The sequence below is a fragment of the Coccinella septempunctata genome, chromosome 4 (genome assembly GCF_907165205.1).
Source record: "Coccinella septempunctata chromosome 4, icCocSept1.1, whole genome shotgun sequence".
Taxonomy (NCBI): Eukaryota; Metazoa; Arthropoda; class Insecta; order Coleoptera; family Coccinellidae; genus Coccinella; species Coccinella septempunctata.
Genome location: NC_058192.1, coordinates 1,979,648 through 2,002,264, shown reverse-complemented (window position 1 = coordinate 2,002,264; position 22,617 = coordinate 1,979,648). Strand labels below are relative to the sequence as shown.

Below are 22,617 nucleotides of genomic sequence, written 5' to 3'. Positions count from 1 at the left end.
ATTGTTATTTCCGCACAGAGGAAAAAACCTTTTTCTGTTAGTTTTATCTCCTTTCTCCAAGGGAATAGGAGCGAGATATTCCTTCAGTATGTCGAGAATTATCACTAGTCGATGACGTGTAATCTCAACATTGACAGGAACCATTTCCTCCGCATATTTTCGAAGGGAAGGGGGAGGTTGGACGAAATGAATTTAGCATCACATCCTGGCGATTATCGGAGGGTTGGGGGGTGAGACTCTAAATAAAATCGAGGGCGTATCTAGGCAACGGCCAATCATATTCGGCCAACATTATGACGCTGGTAATTTGATATTATTTTTCAGGGGACAATCAATATTTTGCGATAGTGCAGAATTCCGAATTATTCCCCATAAACAGGCCGCGGCGTCAGGATATGACATATGCCTGTATACATCAAAGTTACATTAATGCTTCAAGCATAGTCGTAAAGCACGCAAATGGGGGTAGACTTCTAAAAGGAAATGAAAGATACTCACGTGAAGATATGATTTGAGTTCGATAATAATCGTTAGTGAGCACGCCCAAAAAATTGTCTAGAATTCAGAACGCCGACTAAAGTTGCAGGCTTCATCAAAACATATTTCCTTGATTGAACTTAAATTAGGTAGAATTAATCCAAAACTGCATTGCTTTGCATAATAAAATTTATTGCCTTATTATTATCATTACTTTACTGAAGAGAATAATTTTGATTGCATTGCTTCAGCTTTTTCGATAACCTGATAAAATCTTGAACTTTTCATCGAGAAAAAACTATTTTATTCGAAAACATGGTGAGTAAGCTTCAGCTGGTTGGTAGACAGCGTCACAGCCATACTTCTTTTTCGATTTTGAGTCTGATATGTCATACTTGCAGTCTTATTTGAGCCTTATATGAGAAAAAATTGCTTATGTTCTTGCTTCAATCTATCTGTCATCAACTCTAATATAGAATCGGTCAATTTCCATTGAGGACAAGGAGGAAAAGTTATATTTCTCATTGTTGATGGAAAAAACTACTAGTTGGGTAGTTTTTGAATGGCCAACGATCAGTTATAATAGGTTCGTCACATAAATAAAACACCATGATTCGTTTTCAGAAAATCCTATACATAAGGTCCTTTGGTTGGCATAAAAAGTGTAGCACTTTTCTACACTCGATTTGATTTACACCAGTGTAGAGGAACTGTAGTTTATCTACACATGGTCAAAAGGGGATGCAGATAAACTACACCTCCTCTACACTGGTGTAAATGCAATCAGCAAACGAATACTAAAATCGAGTGCTCTACTTTTTATGCAAACGAAAGGACCTCTACTGTCATAGGTGGTGTAAAATCTTCTGAATGACATATATGGTCACAGAATTAGATCAGTTTTTGTGAGGTGTTCTTCTGAAAGTTTTTCCTTCTTCTTTCTATTCAATTTTCAATTCATCTTAAGAAATATAAGCTTTTCAAAACCTTCACACTCTCGCTGAAATTAAACCAAAGCCTGAGATGATTCTGTGACTTACATGGCAGATAGCGATTGAATTTTTGATCTTCTGTTGACAAAAATTTATGAATGAGTGATGTAGGCAGAACTTTCTCCGACCAAAGTTTCCATAGAAAATCGACCACGTATTTCGTGAAATTGTGGTGACATCCCGCCCTACCTTCAGAATTTCAGGCTAAGCCATCATCCTTATTCGAAAACAAGTCGGCATATGTTGAGAATACAAACAGAATTATCATATATATGTACACGCTTGGTCATTTATTAGTACTCCGTTGAGGAATTTTATGAATGGTACATAACTCACTCACTATCTTGTAGTAAAGTATGTTGAAAAAACGCGCACCCCCTATCGCACGTCATTTTGGTCCTTATGTGCGGGACCGTAAGATCGTTGCTCGTAAGCTCGCCGAGCAATTTCCTATTGGCCCGGAATTTTTTAAAGGTTTCATAGCTTCTTAGCACGCCGTAGTAAAGCTAGAGAGAGTGGGGATCCTTGTGCGCCACAGAAGAACATGAACAAATAGAGTGAAGCGCTTCTACGCAATGTAACAGGAAATAGTGCCGAAAGTGTTGTCCGTGTGTTTAGATTTTTTTTTTGGTTTTGTTTTTTTTTCTCGCGATTCTCGATGGAAGGTGGACTGGAAAACGGAAAAGGTGAGGGAATATTGATATTGTTTCATCAAAATTAATAATAGGGTTATACATATATATAAAAATGCCTACCTAATGTTCGAACGCTTGTACGCACTATTTGAAAACATCGAAAAATGCGTGAGATTTCACTCAGAATTTCTGTTAGGTCCATAGAATCCAATTTCCTCATATCAAGTAGAAGGTAAATAAAAAAAAAACAATAAGCAAGTAATAGAACGAATAGAAGCAATTGAATTATTTTCAATATTGGTTTTTTAGATGAATTTTCGAGAATATACACGTTCTGTATGCATAGAAAGTTCTATGTGTCGCTTCTTTCTCATATGATAGTGGAAAAATTCGAGTTCAAACTAGGTAGGCACACGAGTTTCAAATTCCTTCCTCTACCAGTTCGATTCCCTCGATATTGCAGTGTCGTACCGTTAAAGCGATTGGAATTTTTCATACAGGTTTTGATTTCAGGCTGAATTTCCGCATTTTTAAGATTGCTGAACAATAAAATGAAAAGTTTAGTGTTACTATTAATCAGCTCACCCATGAATGGATCAAGCATACTGTTGATCAATCAGCACGTGCTTGAAAGTGACGAATTTTCTTCAATTATCATCCTGGAGTACAAATTTCAAGAAATTCCAATTCTTAAGTCAGGATAATAATTTCCTATTTATATTTCATGATGTTGAAGTTCTCATAGATCGAGTTTTATAATGTTAACCATCCATATTATTACTTACAATACAACTGAATGAGATTTTCGGCTATATGGGGGAAAAATTTGAAAATTTCTGGTATTATACAAAAAATTTTGGACAGAGCTTTAGTATCAATTTATTCCATTTTTATGATATCTGAATTTGTGCAGAAAAATTCATTTATTTCCTATAGGTGTACAAAAAGCCATTATTACTCATATTTTCACCCAAAAATACATTATCGTTCAGTTATAAAACTTATCAAGTACCTACTGATGAAATAAAAAGAATAATTTAAATGAAAAACTTGGATTGATACAAGAAAATAAATCATACTATCAAGAATATTCCAGATACTGCTTGAAGGCACACTAAAATCCTTCAAATTGTCGAATTTTTAGTGACGTTAATTAAAGAAATGATATAGGTTAGTAATTGTGTCCCTCAACTAAATATTTCTCTCAAAGTACAGGTCGTATAAAAGAAATGAATGGATATTTTCGGAGTTTTATCGAGAAAAGACTCACAATTTATTATTTTCTTCAGTTCTCTAGACTTTTAACATCAAATCTATTCTGGATTTCTTATAGATAGTGATAATCGTGTCTTCAAATATCAGAATTTGTTTGTGTACTTTCTGTGCGATTAGCATGTCACCCATATGGGAAAAATTTACTTCTCTCTAATCAAATCATTCCTTCCAAACAATGTTTCATATCAAAGAGTCAGTCTATGGATTTTGTTACAAAGTGTTCGAGGAAACCATCGCCAAAAAAAATTTAACCAAATGTTCCGTTTGATATTAAGATTGTAAGTAGATATTCAAACTTACAAATTGAAAAATCTGTTCGAATCTTCCAGAATATAGAAGGCATTCATTTTGACATTTGACTAATGAAAAATTTTGGTGTCTGAAATTTAAGAATATGTTGAAAAATAACTGTCACTAGGAGGACAACTTATGTTTCCATATTTTCGAAGCTAAATTAAAGATTCTTGGAGCATTTCGACTTGTATAGTTCATTATGATGTTGAAAATTAACATTTTTTGGGTCAAAAACCGAGTCTTTAGTTGTATTGGCGAGCATAATGTTGCTGGAATAGTTGTATTCAAAGAAAACTCTACTATAGAGGAAAGAAAATTCATTATGCATATATGTATTCCCACAGTGCAAACTCTAAATTATAGAATTATTGTCCTGAAATAGGTACATTGATCGACCAAGATCGATAATTCTATTTGATGTCTCATGTTGCTCCATTCATAAAAGTATTGATCAATTTTTTGTAGTATCTATATAAAAAAAAACCAAAAAGGATTCAAATAAGGGTTTTTTGAGTCAGTTGAAAGGATTGAGGATATTAAAAGATGATTTTTTTGTTGTTTGCCCTTTACTCGAAAGAAATCTTCGGTTCACAAGTTTTCAAGAAATGAATCGTGAGAAATTTATATTCACACCCAAATTTAACATCTCAGGGCCTGAAAACTTTCAATACGTATAATCATGATGAAAATCTCTTCCTAATATATCGCTATAATAGAGTTCACGAAAGAATTGACTGAAGGAATAACTTGCCCCAAATCTAAATCTAGGAATTACAGTGGATTTTACGATTCGAAATCTATAATGACTAATGAACCAGTCGAATATTTCCAAGTAATTACCACGATTCACCTATCGCTCACATGTGAGTCACCTGTTCTTGGCAAGCCAATTGATTTGAATATGATCAAACTCCGAAAAGTTCGACTCAGTTTCCCGAAAATTCTCCGAAAACTAAAACAACCACCTGCCGGAAGCGATGCTCAAGTAACAGTGTTCTAATCATTAAGTTTAATTTGTAAAAGATCATTTAGAATCGAGGAAATTGTCTAGCCTAATCTAGTCGAACATCTATAAGAATTAAAATTCAATTTATAAGGTTGGCTATATAGAGTGGATTTCTCGGCTCTTGGAATTATAGTCATTGATAAATAATAATCATCAAAGTTTCTGGACTTGTGAATCTGATCGATTTTCGACGAAGTTTCAAATTGAGGGGCAGGCTCGAGTGGTGACCATCGGGATCTGTATCCTGCCAATTTTAAACTGTTGTGTTCACCAACTGACTGTCCATCACATGTGCTAACAGCCGATTGTTACAGCTGCAGATATACGCGAATTATAGGTCAAGACTAGACAGCCAGGGTGGATCCTACCTATCTTTCCCAAACAATTGATTGATTCCGAAGGATATATATCGCTTTATTGAAAGTTGGCCACCTTTATCACTCAGCTAATGGTAGTTGGTGGTGATCTGAATATATATCCAAGTTGTCTCTACCCAATTTAGGTCCAAAACGTTGTGAACTCTATCTTCAGTCTGCACAAACTTTGATGTAACAGTTCAACAAATTTTTCACAGAATTATTTCTCGAATATTATTCTATTAAGTACTTGTTGAGCTGAATATATGCAGTAAAGTGAAATATATCGAGTATAAGTATACCTATTATAGTAGAAATTCACTTCTGAGTCCATTATCAACCATTTCGAATTATGATTTCTTCAGATTTCCCATTTTTTAATACCTCAATACGGATCTGTCGAAGCTTAAGCATGATACTTGTTGATTTCTTGTCAAAAAATAGTGCAGGTCTTTCATATAAGCCCCCAGCTCCATAAAGATGGTACCTGATAAGCGATTCTTGAGTTTTTTCCCATAAAACTAACAGAAATGATATTGAGCATATATTTTATGGCATAATTTGGTGGTGTTTCACTATAATTGTAAGGGGTAGAAGAAGTGACCCCTAAAATTTGTTTCGCAAGAAGCTTTATTGTTCCTCATTCGTATTAACCCAATGAAAAATCAATTTTTGAATTTTCCACTAAGTATACCACGAATTTCAAACTTCCAAATGGTTTTCATGTCAATTTTTCGCTTCATTTTCATGCAGTTCCAACATTCCTTGGAAAATGCGCGTATGTAGAGACTGAGAAAAGGTCCATAAATGGGTGACGCCTCTTAGGTGAGTTCCGGTATATGTTTGTGAGCCATAAACATTATACAGACCGAGATATTCGAAGAATGTTCCAAGACAATCTACACCTATACAGCTCGACTGCTACCTAACCAAAAGAGGAACCGACATGGGTATAGAACAGAATGCAGCTGACAGGGTTGCCAGGTCATCGGGCTCAAAGTACCAAATGAAAACTTCGAATTTCCATATAGGAGACACATTTGTCGAAGAAAAAAATTGAATTTATAAGTTTTATTCGTTTGGTTGATGAAGTTTTCCTTTCAGATACTGAAAATTGAAGCCAATTTTCATTATTTCTTCGCATTATTCTTGTTCACCATTAAATTAAAGACATTTTGTTACTTAGGGCGGCTTCCAGCACGTACTAGATGGATCAATATAGCTCCATTTCGAAAATTGAAAAAAAAAAAACCGTTTTCATTTTCGAATTAGTTGTAGTTGGACTCTGAAACGTTCCTTTCATTGCGCGACTTTAGCGAAACGAAATTATCCATCAACCACAAGAGAAATAATTTCAACCGACTAAAAAAAATTCCCGCATTGGCAACCCTGGAATATTTAAGGGCCTAGTGTGCATCCTGTTCCAAGTCAATGGTTTAGACTAGTAGAGGAAGGGACTAGCTACCCTGCTAGGAACCGTACGATTAGATCTTTTTCCCATGATATATTTTACGTCACATCCTAGACCTGTCGGCCTAGTTAAGGATATTATTTATAGCGAGCGGCTGTCGAAGATTAGAAGACATCAGAATTCATTATGAATCAGCTATAGCATTAATGTATGCCAATGTTTCTTTGATAATTAAATTATAACACCATGTTGCAACCCTCCCATTTTAATTGATTGAGTAGTTGGTAATTTATTGGAGTTTGCGGAATTTCTAAGAGTCAAAAACATCTTTCCACTATGCCCAAATACACTCTCTTGACCATAATTACCCAAGGGCTCAAACCTTATGTCAGTTCATAACTCAAAACAGCAACTATTTGAAATATCCTTACTGATTTCTTACGGTTGGTTTATAACTCGAAAACGGAGTATGAATCATGCTTGTAAACGAAATGTGCCAATTTCTTGATGGATCTATGAAAATATCTCGGATTTTCAATTCAAATTTGAAATAAAAATGGTAACTTCATATGATATTCTACATTTATTTATATTCCCTTATCGATAGAGTAATTCACATAATCCTGATAAGAATCGTGACATATGAAAAGATAGTTTTGGTGGTTTTCCTCATTCCACGGTTTTTTATGAGTTTTCCAAATTTCACAACTCAAATCTACAATTGGAAATATGTAAATTCCATGCAACAAGAACTTCGTGATGGATACAAGACAATGTTCTAAGTTTCCTCACAAAATTTTGCCCCACATTCATTTTTCCATATAGTTTTGTAAATTTTACTATTTAATGTTTCGGAAATTGAAGTCAGTTATTTCGAAATGATTTTATTTCATCATAATTGATTGTTCCCCACCTTTTTTACTAGGAGAAACATAGGAATTATAAGACAACCGACATGAAACTCCAAGCATTATATTTGTGCCTTGATACATAAACGAATTCATATATGCTGATCCTTGCATAGCGATCTAAGGCACGCCACTGGCATAGTTACCCAACCGGCAGGTATTATAGCAAAAAATACCAAAACTACCCTCGCAAGGCGCAACCCTTACTTCGTATTCTCAAACGGGCCATTGTCACCGATGAAAACGTATAACCGCTCTTCTATTTTATATAGAGGTTTTCTTACCTGGCCTTGTTAACTTGGGCTAGATTCACGAAGAACACACGTATAGGCCAGTAACGTTAGAATCTAAAATAGACCAATTATGAAAAAATTGCAACCGAAGGGGCCAAAATGTTTTCGTGGTTTTCCTATCAACTCTCTGGGGACTGAAAATTTCAAAAAAACGTTTGATATCAAGGTTTCAGAGCATTTAATTTTGCGTTTTATGAGACTAGGTTTTCGTTAAACAAGACCTCAAAGTTTGACCAATATTGAAATTAGCTGCTTTAGACACTGGCAAAACATTTATTCAATAAATCAAGATCAAACTTCTCTTCTAGGTTCGGAAGGAGGAAGTGCTAGCCAAGGTGGATCGGAGGCTAGTTTTGGCAGGAGAAGAGGAAAATGCAAATGGTTCAACGTGGCGAAAGGATGGGGTTTTATAACGCCTGACGACGGGGGCCAGGACGTGTTTGTGCATCAGGTAAAAAAAGTGAAACTTACATATACTTCATTCAAATTTATTTTAGCAGTCGGTTGGCCATGAAATAATTTTCTCAAGTTTTTGTAACTAGAACGAAGTTAGGTTGGCACTCATGAAGTGTCGTTAATGTCATAACGCCGTTGCCACAACTAATATCAATTTTTATTACGAAAATGCCGAAAATGATTGAAAAAAGAGACAGAGTTTCAGGAAGTGCTATTTAGAATTCAGGTCCGCTCATTCAAATAGTTATACCCTGATATTCTAAAATCCACAATACGTCAGACGGTAGCGAACATATTCAATGTAAGAGAATTTATCCCTCTAATACCCAAGTCCGCCTTGAGACTGGTTGCATATAAGTGGATACAAAATTATTCTGCCCATGTCCGCCTTCAGTATAGGTTCATTTTGTGAGAACAGGTGTTAATGTAAATCAGTTAACTATTTGCGAAAAAAAGATGTAGATAACTTAAGCTAATTTGAAACTATACGGAAATAATTATAAAAAAGGAAAAAAAACTTGGGCATTAGAGGGTTAAATAATGTTTCATCTGAATCCAAACGACTTATATTTCAGCTGGATATTTCCAGAATCAGAAAGATTGTGGATGAAGATGATGACAAAGAATTTCCCTCTATTGGGAGACCCAAAAAAATGGTGGCATTTGAGAATTTTATGTTTGAGTGAATTAATGCGAAAAGTTTACTGCAGGATTTTCGATAAATGTCATCGGAAAAGAAGTTCCCTAAAATGGATTTTTCTATTTTTCATTTGACTTGTCCTATACAATGTAAATTTCTTAAGGTACTAATAAATACCTTATTATTATTATTACATCAATGTATTAAGATGAATAGCCACAAATACGCGCAAGTTGCCCTGTTAAGCCCGTTTGCAACAGCCGAGAATTCTCTGGAGAATTCTCTACAAAATTCTCGCAAGAAAAGGGCGGAGTCTATTTAGTACGCAACTGAACAGAGAATTCTACCGAAAGTGCGTATGTAACGGTACATAATTCACGGCGCATGAAATCTCGAGTAAATTTTCTAGAGAATTCTCGGCTGTTGCAAACGGGCTTTACTTGTTTATTCATGTGAAATTTTTGTTCAAAGGTGAAATTCATCTTAACTTGAAATTTCCTTCAATTCCTTTCACTTATATCGATGCAAGATGGTTTTTGTTGAAGAATTTAACATTCTTTTAATTATCTGTTCATTCCTTCGGGAGATACCCATTCCCAACTACTGCATCATATGCATTTCATCTTTGGGTTAATATTTTTGAAATCTACAAATGATGTAAGCCAAAGAAGATAACGAACATTAACTCTCCTCAAGCTAGTGCATATTATGATATTATACTGATCTCTTGTATTTTCCATGCAAATAACTGGATTTGGTATGCCTTCAATCAGTTTGTATAAACTTCAATTATGTTCGTCACATATTTTCCGAAGAGATTCGACATTGTGATAAAATACGTAATAAAAGAAACTTTTACGTAGAACGGGCAACATAGCGTTGATTTAAAACCCAAAAATGTTTTGACAAGCTTCATAACCCCACATTTTTGTACTATACAGAGTGAAATGTGTCAAATTTCCATGGCCAACCGACTGCTAAAATAAAAGTGAATGAAGTATACACATATCTATACACAATTAATGCACAATATGCTTCAACTTCTAACATAATAATTCATCATTTCACGATTTTCTATGACCGAAAAAAGTTTTGGATTTGACATCAAGAAGAAAAAGGTTTTTCGTCCTTGAAATAGAATCCTCAGTGTGCTTCTGCCATGACCACGAGTACTCTGAGCAAGTATTTGAAAGACATCTCCTTGTATAAAGGGTGTGTGTGACCTACCCTTCGTTTTTTCACATCGAGATCAGGTACACATATTCCACTCGAAAGTTATGTTAATCGTCGTTTATTGTTATACAGATTGGATTTTTTTTATTCTTTATTCAGTTCGTGATTATTTATTGTTGTTTAGACGCGAATATATCGTTTTCATAGTTCACGTCAAGTACGATTTCAAAGCAGATTTGCATGTGCAATAACACAATCGGAAATATTAATTTTATATTCATACTTTACAGAGGGGCATGTATTGCTTATAATTGCACAAAAATAGGACTTCAACGAATAATAGAATATCGAAATCTATGGTCTGCCATAATTTTTTTGTTCTCTTTATTATAGGAAGTAAAATCGCAAATGACAATAACAGTTTTTCATGTAGCAAAAGAAACGAAATATGCGATATTCAGCACACGAATTTAGATTTGAGATTCTTTTAGTCCATGAAATCGATGATAGTGGTAGGCTGCGATAGAATAATGATAGATTAAGAGCTTTTGGGAAGAAACTTAGTTATATGAAAATTGGAATTATCCTGGTGGTAAATTTGGGATTCCTGTGAGATCCTTGATAGTAAAAACATCTCGTTTTCATTGAAAATTTTTCAGAGCGTGATAAAGATGTCTGGATTCCGATCTTTGGGCGATGAGGAAGAAGTGGAGTTTGAGTGCGTTGAGTCGGTTAAGGGCCTTGAAGCAACTAATGTTACAGGACCTCAATCGAACGATTGCAGGGGTTCTAACAGAAGACCTACTGGAAAGAAACGGTTCAGGAAACTGAGGTAGGTTGAGCAATTTGTATCTGGATGTTAATATTCAGGGAAATCAGTTTTTGGAAAAATCGTAAAGTATCGCTGTTCGGACTAAATCTACATTTCTTGAATTTGAATAGCGGTTTATGAAAAAACATGCCTGGATATTTTTTATTCGAAAATTTAGAGATCTTCAGTCCATAGACTCTGGATCGAAAAGGAAAATTTCAGGCTGAATAGATTGTTTAATAACTATTTACCAGATATCAGTCAACTAAATGAGAATAAGATAACAGAATACTCTGTCTCGTAAAGATATGATTCGAAGAATGGATCCACAATTTGAGGAGTATAGGTATCATTTAACTGCGAGTATAATAGGTAATTTTAAATCTCATATCAGTATGTTTGGGTTATAACAGGTTGACAAAGGAATCATATTGTTTCTTTTACAATTAGTAACAATTACAGATAATTTTGTCAGATTCATAATGATTAAATTTCGATAATCTGTGATTCAATGTATATCGATTCATTCCACCAGAAAATTGTTTATTTTCATAGTGTTATCTCTCTGATTGTTCGACTTCACAATAGTTCTGTTCTGAGTTTTGAATAAGGCCGAGAAATTTCTCCCTGGGCATAAACAATTTTTCACCAATCTCGCCATACTTATTAAATTATATATCTATCCTTTGAAATCTAGTACAACCCAAGTGAATTTCTGAGGCATGTTTTTCTCAAAACCGAACAAAAATGCTCTTAAAATCACATATCAGTTTTGCAATCTCCGATACACCCTTTTTTCAGACTTCAAAATGGGCGGTTTGTAATTAAGAGCTCGTATAGGATTTTTGTCTTTCACTCAAATAATCAACCTTCAAAATGCCAAATTGTAGTTGGCGAATCTTTTAGAATGCCCGATACATTTTTTTTTAATATGGAATTGAAAAAGTAAAATTTTTAAAAGGAAGTTCTGAAGGAGATTTTGAAAATACTGAATGAACGTGAAAAATACTAGCGTTTTCTTCCTTTGAGTTCAAATCATGAATAATTTCTTCATCGACGTGTGAATAAATGAAAACAAATTTTTAAGGTGTTACAACTGTGGAGAATTTGCGAATCACATTGCGGCAAAATGTTCTCTTGGGCCTCAGCCCAAGAGATGTCATAATTGCCGAAGTGAGGATCACCTCATTGCCGATTGCCCCTCAAAATCTGAACCACCAAAGACTGACTCAAACGATTCCACCAAGAACTCCGAAGATACTCCTAAAAAGGAGGAGGGAACTGCTCCAGAAAAAACGGAGGATTAGGTTCCTAATCTCCGTTCAGAAGATGTATTAATTTAATGCCTGATATATTGAGTGGGTGCCTTCTGGTTGTATACAGCCAAGGATTGATGAACTACCGTAATGTGTTCACTAAATTTAAGATATTCGTCTTTTTGTTCAGATATTCTGTCTGTATATTCATTTTTCAACAGGGACCACACTCTGGTTATCTTTGAAAGAAGTATTTTGCGTTTTGGAAGAACTGATACAGGGTACTACTGCGAAAAAATTTAAGGGGTGATTCAGGAAAAAAAAAACTTATCAACACATACGTAGATGAGTTGTATAGGCTGGAATTATCTTTTAACTTAAATAAACCTAGTGAGCTATCCGCTTAATAGGTTTTCCTATTATGCTGGCATAATAGGAAAACACTTTGAGTATTGAGTATTTTATATTGTATGGGAAAACACTTCCAAAAAATTTTTGTTTGCTTTCTCGTTCACAGAATATCTGATCAATTTTATATCTTTCAGTTTTTTTCAATTTAAAAATTGTTTTTCATTTGCCATCTTCAAAGGGCTGTGTCGAAGCAGAAACAGCTCAAAGAAAAAAAAATATATGAAAGACCCACACTATTTTTTACAAGAAATCACCCCTTAAATTATTTCGCGACTATTCATGTACACCCTGTATATAACAGGTTGATTCATGATCGAAAATATAAATTTAAGTGTTTTATACGAAACTCATTTACTGAAGGAGATTTATTCCCCAAGTTCAGTCGACATTACACTTCGTATTCGATGAGAAAATGTCATGAAGAGATTTCTTCAGAAAACTCTTCAGATCTTTCTAACTCGAATACGCCTTATGCCAAATTGACTAAACAATAAAAAAAGTTCGAATTCCTGAATGAAGGTTATATCGAAAAATAATGAAATGATGCAACCGTAAGATACCTACAAACTACAATTCTGAAATATTGCCTTTGAAAACGCATTAGAGGAGAATCAAGCTTATCGTATTCAATTTTATGAGCAGTTCATCATCTATTTCAATTTTGAATTTCTGTGATATTGAAAAGTGCGGAAAATATTGAAGACAATAGGTACGATTTTTTAATATTTTCACGTTGTTGAGAATTTTTCCTCGAGTTCGTTTTCCAAGAGGCATCAGAGAATTACAGTACTAGGTAATGGTAGATAGCATCGTTCATTAGCATAAGCAAACTAGTGATGCGATTCGATTGTAATATTGTTGGAAACTATCCGAATTGTGTAAATGAGTTTTAGATCGAAATTAGTGGTGACTTTATTCCAATATTATAATTTTAGTTTTTTTATGTTTAAAGATTTTTTTGATTCGAAATTTTATAGAGATATATGAAAATGATAATAAATTTAAATAGTTATAGGTTGTATATTTTTCGAAAAATACAGTGATTACCTCTCATCTTGTATATATGTAGTACTTAGTTCTTTAAGTATAAAATAAGAACAAGTTACCCTCCTTCAATGTACCTGAATGCTATAAATTATTTACTACATATCAAATCAATGTAGAAATGAGCAAAATGATGTATTTCATTAACGTTCTCATACGAAAGAACCGACTGATTCTATAGTTAGGCCCACGGAGAAGGAACTGTCAATTGGTGAATTTTCATATTAAAAATGTTATTCCAAATGAGTTTGTCATTCGTTTTTCCTTCATTCTGTTATTTTTGGATCTCAATTGAAGGTGAATTCAATGGGTAAGTAATTTGAAAAACTCAAGAATTCCGCATACTTATCTTGGAAATGACCCAAACGAATGAGGTCGATAGAAGAGTAGGTAACTATCAACGCATAAAATAAAATACTCTATTTTATAGAGGGAAATCCGAAATGTCAATGTTTCTTGTGGAATAAGTAAGAGAGGATTTTTTCTTCCCACATAAGCTTGTGGACTAGTTCCCGAAGCATAAAATTATAATTTGATAATGGTCATTGCATGGTCTTGTAAAATTAAAGGACATTCTCGTTTTTGAAAGAATAATTTTGCACTGTACATAAAGTGAGTAATAAAAAACCTGTAACTTCACATTAATAAAGCATCTATGTTCTAAATTATGAAGTAAATTATGATGAGATAATAAAGAAAACTAGATTTGAAGGAAACTGTAAAAGTACGTCGCCATCTATAGGCTTTTTCACATATTAGAAATTTTTAGTACAGGTTTCTATTTTTAGTTGCACTACTGAACAACAGATGAGGTTTTTTAGCGGTCGCTGTAAAAAAATAGGTACCTACTTCTTGTACTTACTAACTTCACCCATAGATGGGGAATTCACATTTTGAAATTATATTCAATTTGACGATTATGATACATGTAATCGAAAGCTATTACACAGCCTTGCACAGACTCGTTTCAATAAGTAAATGCCATATGAATCTCTGAGCTTTTTCTATGGGAATAGCAATCTTCTTTGACATGTAATTATAATTCACAACTAGCACATCCGCCATATTGTAACCCATTGTTGTGATTCTAATAATATTTGAATGGATTTATTCATTCAGGTATTGGATGTGTATAAATGATATGGAATGGATACTAGAGTACTTAAGAAGTTGGCATTCTAATGGTATGGAAACGAATCACAATTGGCGGAAGAACTCATTTCGGTTTTCCAGAAGGTCTTCTTAAAGCTCAAAAAAATTTGAATGAGATTCTTCAACTCATACTCATTCGTGCTTTTGTAGGAGCTGTCGATAAAATCTTCATGTTTTTTTCATGAATTATTCCGCATTTCATTTCATTACAATCCACTTTAACTTCCGGAGTCGATACCCCAACAAGTTGTGGGGTGCAGTACGAATTCCATGATACCCTCTAGGCGATGGGCCAGACCAATCGAAGTCAAATAGAAACTTGACAGGAAACGCTCTTCCACTGTTCAAATTTCCAATAGCTCCACTCGATACTGGAATATTGATAAGCCCAAACATCGAATAGCTAGGCATCTTAGGGAAACTAATTAAATCTGAACCTATTCATGCTGAAAGATATTCGCAATCGAGATAGACCATCCATTGGCGAATTTTGGCGTGTACCTCACACAAAGTGAACTATTCATCGTGTGCCTAGCACACGAGTTCGATTATGAATCGACGCCGTTTAAATGAGGAGCCCATCGGATGAGAATATCTTGAATTTAGTATGATGAAGGATGGGGGTAGCGATACACTCAAAACCTTTTGTGGTAAAGTGAACCTTGGTTCATACATTTCTTGAGATTTTTTCATGAAAATTTCAATGTTTCAAGAACTAGGCTTTTGAACTGCATCCTATTCGCTACACTAATTCAAGAATTGGAAAAAAAATGACCAAGAATCCTCGAAACAACCGATAGTCTCGAATTCTAGCTTTCCTCTAGTTTCTCTGTAACTTATATGATTATCTCCTGCATATTCGATTGATTCTCCAAGACTGTAATCCTATCCGAATTCCTCAGGGGTTGAATTTTCGGCGAGAAAATAGAATCTTGAGCTCCGCGAATGAAATCCAAAACCACTAAACCGGATGACATACTTATTCAGCGCGGAATGTATATGTACGGCTGTGATAAGTTTCCAAAGTTTCTATAAACTTCCTACCGAATGCATTAACATCGTGCCAGTCCATGCCAAATGGGGGTTGTATGCAAATTAGAAATACCACACACGTTAAACAAGAGGAAATGTGTGTAGATAGCTGTCCCGGATAAATTAGAGCAGTCAAAATTTATTCTGCATCTCGGTGTATCCCCTGGACATATAACTTGACAAATGGGGATGATAACGTTGCTCAAACAGGGATGGAGCTGATCTGCCCGATGGATACTGTTTTTTTCGCTCGAATTTCACGCAAATAATTTCGAGGCATACAAATCCACCGAATGAGTCATTTAATTCACAAAATCGGTGATCATAATGTTCTGAGTCGTATTCCAGTTGCATCTATTCACGTTTGGTCGTCTGCAAACTAGGTATATAGCCTTAGGATTATCGCCATGTAGATAACTGTAGCCATAAAACATCGTGAAGATAGGGCTCCGAAAGAAATCCGTATATTCCGCCATTATATCCCGAGATGTCTTCCCCGCACCGGAAATGAATTTATTGTTATTGGCTCCCATTGTATCCTAAGAAACCTGGCTGGAAATCACAATAAGCGATTTCGACCCGGATGAAATATGAATATTCAAATATCGAACCGTTTACATCGCTAGTTTGACAACGGCTTATTGGCGAAATTCGAATATGAGATGGCTCTCCTGAAATTTGCTCCGCGATCACGTATTCTGTCTTTTCCAGGGATTAAACGGTCGATTAAGTATGGGTCTTAAGGATGTCTTTCGCTGGAGTTCCATAGGGCTATTATACCAAGACTTAGTTGTATTGGGCATCCCAATTAAAGAACTTCATCCTGCTAAATTAGTCATTCCTGGAAACATGTTTATCTTTGTCATTTAATGGAAAATAAGAATTATCTCAGAGGACTATGAAACATGAGAGTGAATCTATTCTTGTTTTCGGCCTTGCCCTACTGAAAAAGCTTTGATTTATAGTTTACTTCTTCTTCTTCTGTTGGATAAACTTCCACTTGCACCCTGCTCATATCCAGATTGGAATGTTAAATCTCGCAAAACTCCACCGATCCTATCGATCTCACATCTATTGTACGAATTCAATCCCAGAAACTTCCAGATTAATCCTTCTTGAATTATAAGCGAACTCTTTCAATTCCGTCCGATCAGGGAGAGTTTCATTCGGTTGCAAACTTCCCCGCCGATCCGCTAGAGTGGTCTACTCCGGCAATCCCAGCGATGAAATGACGCAAAAAGCGGAAAAGTGAGACAAAACTTTTCAATTGCGACACAGATCGATCCGATAAATATTCATTTCTTTGTTTAGTTCGAATTGTCGTGATCTTTATTGACTAGAAATTAATTAAAAGTTTCGGAATCGCTACTGTCCGTTCACGCGAGATTGACTTTTTGTTGAAATGGCATTTTTCAAAAATTGCAAATTTCAATCTGCGATATCTCCTGTTATATTCATCCGATCCGATTGAGATCTCCGGTTATATAATGAGCGTTGGCAAGGCTTCCACCCTAACACAAAAACGCGATTTCGAAAATCAAAATTTTTTGGGTCAAAAATGAGCAAGGGGTTAGACCCCCCTAAAATGACATATTTGCACCTCTGTCTGAAAATCAGGTTGTCCTACGACTATCCTATGATATGGAGTTCATAGAAGTGGTTCTGTAGATTCGAGAAAGTTAAACAGTTGATGATTAAATAGAGAATTGCACTTCAGAGAGCCCTTCAAAGTGAACTCAGAAATGAAAAATGGAAAAACAAAAAAAATTATTTTCTCCTGAACTGAGCCAGATATTTGAAATTTTAGTATGAAAATATGGGTTTTCGAACACGCTGAATCTATTGCGAGCAATTTTGAAAGCCTGTCTCCCTTCGTTTAGATTTTCATCCTGGAAATGGCATTTTTCGAAAATTGCAATTTTCAGTCTGCGATATCTCCTGTTATATTCCTCTGATCCAATTGGGATTTCCGGTTCTATAATCAGCGTTGCCTATTCTTCCATCTTAGCACAAAAACTCAATTTCGAAAATCTCGATTTTTTCGGGTCAAAAATGAGCCAAGGGGTTAGACCCCCCCTGAAATGACTTATTTGCTACTCTGTCTGAAAATCAGTATGTTCTATTACTGTCCTAGGATATGGAATGCATTGAAGTCATTCCGAAGATTCTAGAAAACCAAACAGTTGATGATTCAATAAAGAATGGCACTCCAGAGAGCTCTTCGAATTCAACTCGAAAATGAAAAGTGGAAAAACAAAAAAAATTATTTTCTTAAAAACAGGGCCAGAAATTCGAAATTTTGGTACGAAAATATAGGTTTTCGAACACACTGAATCTCTTGCGAGCAATTTCGAATGCCTATCTCCATTCGTTTAGATTTTCATCTTGAAAATGGCATTTTTCAAAAATTGCAATTTTCAATCTGCGATATCTCCCGTTATATCTGTTCTGATTCAATTGGGATTTCCGGTTATATAATCAGCGTTGCCTAGGCTTCCACCCTAGCACAAAAACTCGATTTAGAAAATCTCGATTTTTTGGGTCAAAAATGAGCAAGGGGTTAGACCCCCCTAAAATGACCTATTTGCTACTCTGTCTGAAAATTAGGATGTTCTTTTACTGTCTTAGGATATGGAATGCATTGGAGTTGTTTTGAAGATTCTAGAAAACCAAACAGTTGATGCTTCAATAGAGAATTGCACTCCAGAGAGCTCTTCGAAGTCAACTCGAAAATGAAAAGTGGAAAAACAAAAAAAACTTATTTCCTTCTAAACAGTGCCAGATATTTGAAATTTTGGTATAAAAATATAGGTTCTCGAACACGCTAAATCTATTGCGAGGAATTCCGAAAGCTTATCTCCTTTCGTTTAGATTTTCATCGTTGAAACACCAAATTGGTGTAGGTACCAAAATATTCATATGATACGGATATTAAATGCTTCCACTTTTGAAACCAATGGATCACCGGGAATGAATAAGTATTTGCGCATTTTCATCTCAGAGTTAAAAACAGTCCCTTCCATAATTGATGTCGGGTATGATATAAACGAAAGCCGATTTTCCCTAATTTAATTTTCTCTTTTTCTAGATTAACAGAACAGGAGCAGACGGGACCGTGTTTATTTATACAGGAAGATTTATGCATTCTATTTCGACTCCGTTTCACGTTCCTCGGCAACATGCAGCATTCACGCAATTCCACTGATAAGCCAGCAATTTTACATGAAGGGTTCTGTACACTTCTTTGCATAATTGATCATCGTAACGGGGATGGTTTGCTCTAACGCCCCTAATCAAAGGACGGAGAGATTTAATATTTTTACCGGGGTATCTGTACAATCCCCTTTACTGAATCCAAAAAAGGGATTTTTCGTTTCGTTCTCATCAACTGAGCCGAACTAAATAATTAGACATTTTCTGTCGTTTCCACTCGTGCAAGAAAGCGTTGAATTGGAATAGGAAATACCCGAATAGACCGGGATAATAGAGTGTTCGTCCATTTCCCCGCCCCCGCATTCGAAAACGTAACAGAAAACAAAAAACACCCCCAAAAAAGTGTCTCCGTCCGCCAAGATTAGATTGAACCCATTCCGGCATTCTTCATACCCCGAATTCCATCAGTTACAATGAATTCCTTCAGGTCCGAATAAGTGACGCGGAAAATCGGGGACAAATAAATGGAAAACTGGGCTATCGAGAACCACCTCCCTAGCACGGTGTCCTAGGATCCTGGGGGTCATTTTAATTCATCGCGGAATATTAATGACCACTCCGAAAAGGACTCCATTAATTTCAGGTATTACCTAACCCTTAGAAGAGCGAAAGAATAAATTTCGGGGATCAGATGTGCACTTAAGCAACCCGTTGGGGTCGTTAGAGCGACCCCCTACATTATCACGTCTGGAGGGAGGGGGATGTTGAACCGAGCGTGTTTTAACATGCCTTAAGAAACTTGTCCGTGATCTGGAGTTTAGTCCTTGTTGTCTTCAACGTCTTAAATGAAAGATCAGTGAGCCTTCGACTCGTACTAATATTTTAACAGCAGATTCTTGAGGTCGAGAGAATCACTTTTTTCCTATACCGTTTTTTCCGATTCGGCTCTGATAAAAAGATATATGTAGCAAGTTTTCATAATGAGCTATGCCATCCTTGGAAAAACAATATTCACTTCAGAATAACAAGCTAAAACTGTGACAATACACATCTATAGATCTTTTAAACAGAGTTGTATTCAGCCAAAGTACCCAATTTCTCACATTTCACAGATAGTTTTTTATTTTTGAACATCAAATTACTCAAAAACGGCGCATTTTACGAGAAAATATGTATAAAGAAAACTTTTATTTCACTAAACGTTCAAATATTCATTACAGAGCGTCCAACTTAGTATCCAGAGTTGGGTTCTTTGAATTTTTGGTATTTCTATGGTACGTAGAGTCATTCGGGGTAACTGTGCGCAGAGGGTAAGTGTGCGCAGTGCGTATATCCCGACTATGCAATATATGAAAGAGGGGTTCATTTGGGTGAATCGCCAAATTAGTTTTTCATAGGAGTGCGCCGTGTGACGTTTTATCAACTTTTTATTTGCAATCAATCAAATTCACTAGTTTTATTTTTAATTTTCAGCATCTCTGCAAATTCTGCCAGGTCCTAGTTCCGAGTCCGACAGTGTTAAACAATATTTTATTCGATCATGCGCATATTAATCTAAATATATATTAAAAAATTTTAGGTTCTCTTAGCTGCTCAACTCTATAAGAACGTCAATTCAAATTTTGGCTTATTGGGGAAAGTGTGCGCGGGTAAGTGTGCGCATATATTTATTATATGGGCATTAGTTCAGTTAGGAATAAATTATGACATTGTTGATTTTCTTGGTTAAGTCTCGATCATTATTGTCCTATTTGTTCAGAAAAATATCAAAAGCCACCAACAGGGAAATGTATCAAGTGTTGTGTTCACCAGGAATGGTGGCACGAACAATAATGTAGTGCTTGTAAAAAGGCGCTTCTGTATTGACAATAAACAGCATTTTTCTAATATTGTAACATTTTGCTGACATTATTTTGTAATTTGTTTCAATTGTGTGTTTCACTAAGCACTGCGTTCACTTACCCCGTGAGGGTGCGCACACTTACCCGCAATACGGGGCATGTGAACGCACTGCGACTTTGACTAGTAAATTTTTTTTTGCGAAAAAAAAACGCTTTTGTTTGTTTGCTTTTTGATGTTTTTTTATAGATTAGAAAATTGTCTATCTTATGAATTTTAATTTAATTTCCCTAGCTTCAACATTTGAAATATGGTATGGCTTAAAAGGCAAAAGTGCGCACAGATGCCCCGAATGACTCTAATGGTCATAATGAGAAAACTGATAGAGGTGCATGATATCCTGTGTTCAAGAAAGATTCATCAAATAAATGAAAAACTATATTCCGATATTCATTTCATTCGATAAAACCCTTTGTGAGAGAGAACTGAAAATACCATTTTATATGGTTTTTCAACAGCCTGTATCTTTTAAACCGAGCCAATTCAGAAAAAATACTGAAGGAAAAAAGTGTTTCTCTTGACCTCAAGCATCTACTGTTTGAATATTTGTACGAGTCAAAGACTCACCCTGTATATTTGGGTTGGAGAAGAACTGAAAATAACTCGAGAACCATGGAGTGGATTATGCTGGGAGCAAGCTTAAGAGACAGCATTCTGAACACCAAAATACGAAAATAAACCAGAGTAACCGACATTATTGAGAGAATTGCGATGAAAGACGAAGAAGAGTAATAAGAGTCCACAACACAAATTTGATATGCTTGTTCTATATCAATTGAGCAGTGAACCTTATATAGCCTCGACAAAATCCGGAATCAAAGAAAAAGCCCTTTCCCCCAAATCCCCACTATCAAGCCTGACATGGATATATTTCCGAATAACGCTTGAAAAAAAAAACCCAGAATAGTATCGGGCGTAAAGTAAACCCCGGGTTGTCGTTTCCGGCAAGACGTTTCCAGACGAGCTAAATTCAATAGATGAAAAATGTTCGAACGAGACCTAAGGTTCATGAAATTCCACGAGATCCTGTTCGAATGCACCACCAGCCAGCGTCCAGCTTCCCTCTGAAAGAGTTCCCGTGATTAAGAATCCTCGCAAAAGCTCGGGCTCGGATCCCGATGATGTTAATCGCTCTTCCTTTGCCGTCCCAACCGACGCGGCTAATTTGTGATCTGGCCGAAGAATATTCGATATCTGAAAATGAGTTTCGCAGTCGGAAATTGGATTGGTCCTCGTCGTTTTGCCTGAAAAATACAAGGATTTTTCTCGAGGAGTTCAGACTTCGTTCACCTATCAACCTGGCATTTATGCTCTTCCAGTTTCGTGATCTATGAACTTCAGTATTCCTCCATCAGTAAAAACCTTTCCCTGACTCATAATCATCGAAATTTTGACCCACTACATGAAGGACATTGGCTGCCAAGTCACGCAATCGAAAATTCCTGAAAAGTGACGCAGGTCTTCTTCTTGAATTGGGTGTATGTTCCCCTTATCGATTCCCTCCAAGACTTATTATAGAGTAGTGCCAGTTCCAGACATACATCATCCGTGAGGGTATATTATCTTTCCTTCGGTCCCTGCCTCGCAGGATGCAAAAAAGACAGCGCCTCCAGGTTTTTTCGGTTGATTTTCATCAGACCACATTTCAGCTCAATAACCAGGAACAGGGGTTTTCGATTGTTGATTTTAGACGTGTATTTCCGGAGAGGGAATTCACATTTCGTTGTTTCTTAGAATCTTTATTCATATATATGTGTAGGAACAGTAGTTGTTCCATACAACTAATAAAGTTGAACAACCACAAGAGTGCTATTAGTGGCTAAAAGCATTATCACATCAACAGGAAGTGTTCCATTCTGTAACGTATACATTCTGAAGCTACATTAAATTTATTAGATTGAAGTTTTGGGCTTTCGCTGTAACATACACATATTTTACGTCAT

General features: G+C 35.6%; 1 protein-coding gene across 1 annotated transcript; it reads left to right on the top strand.

Moving 5' to 3' along the window:
- The first annotated feature begins 1,736 nt into the window (after positions 1 to 1,736).
- LOC123312245 (protein lin-28 homolog) lies at positions 1,737 to 13,447 on the top strand. The gene is made up of 4 exons (XM_044896574.1): positions 1,737 to 2,155; positions 7,956 to 8,098; positions 10,576 to 10,748; positions 11,815 to 13,447. Exons 1-4 carry the CDS (start codon positions 2,128 to 2,130, stop codon positions 12,032 to 12,034), a joined length of 564 nt encoding a protein of 187 aa, XP_044752509.1. The 5' UTR covers positions 1,737 to 2,127; the 3' UTR covers positions 12,035 to 13,447.
- The last annotated feature ends 9,170 nt before the right edge of the window (positions 13,448 to 22,617 follow it).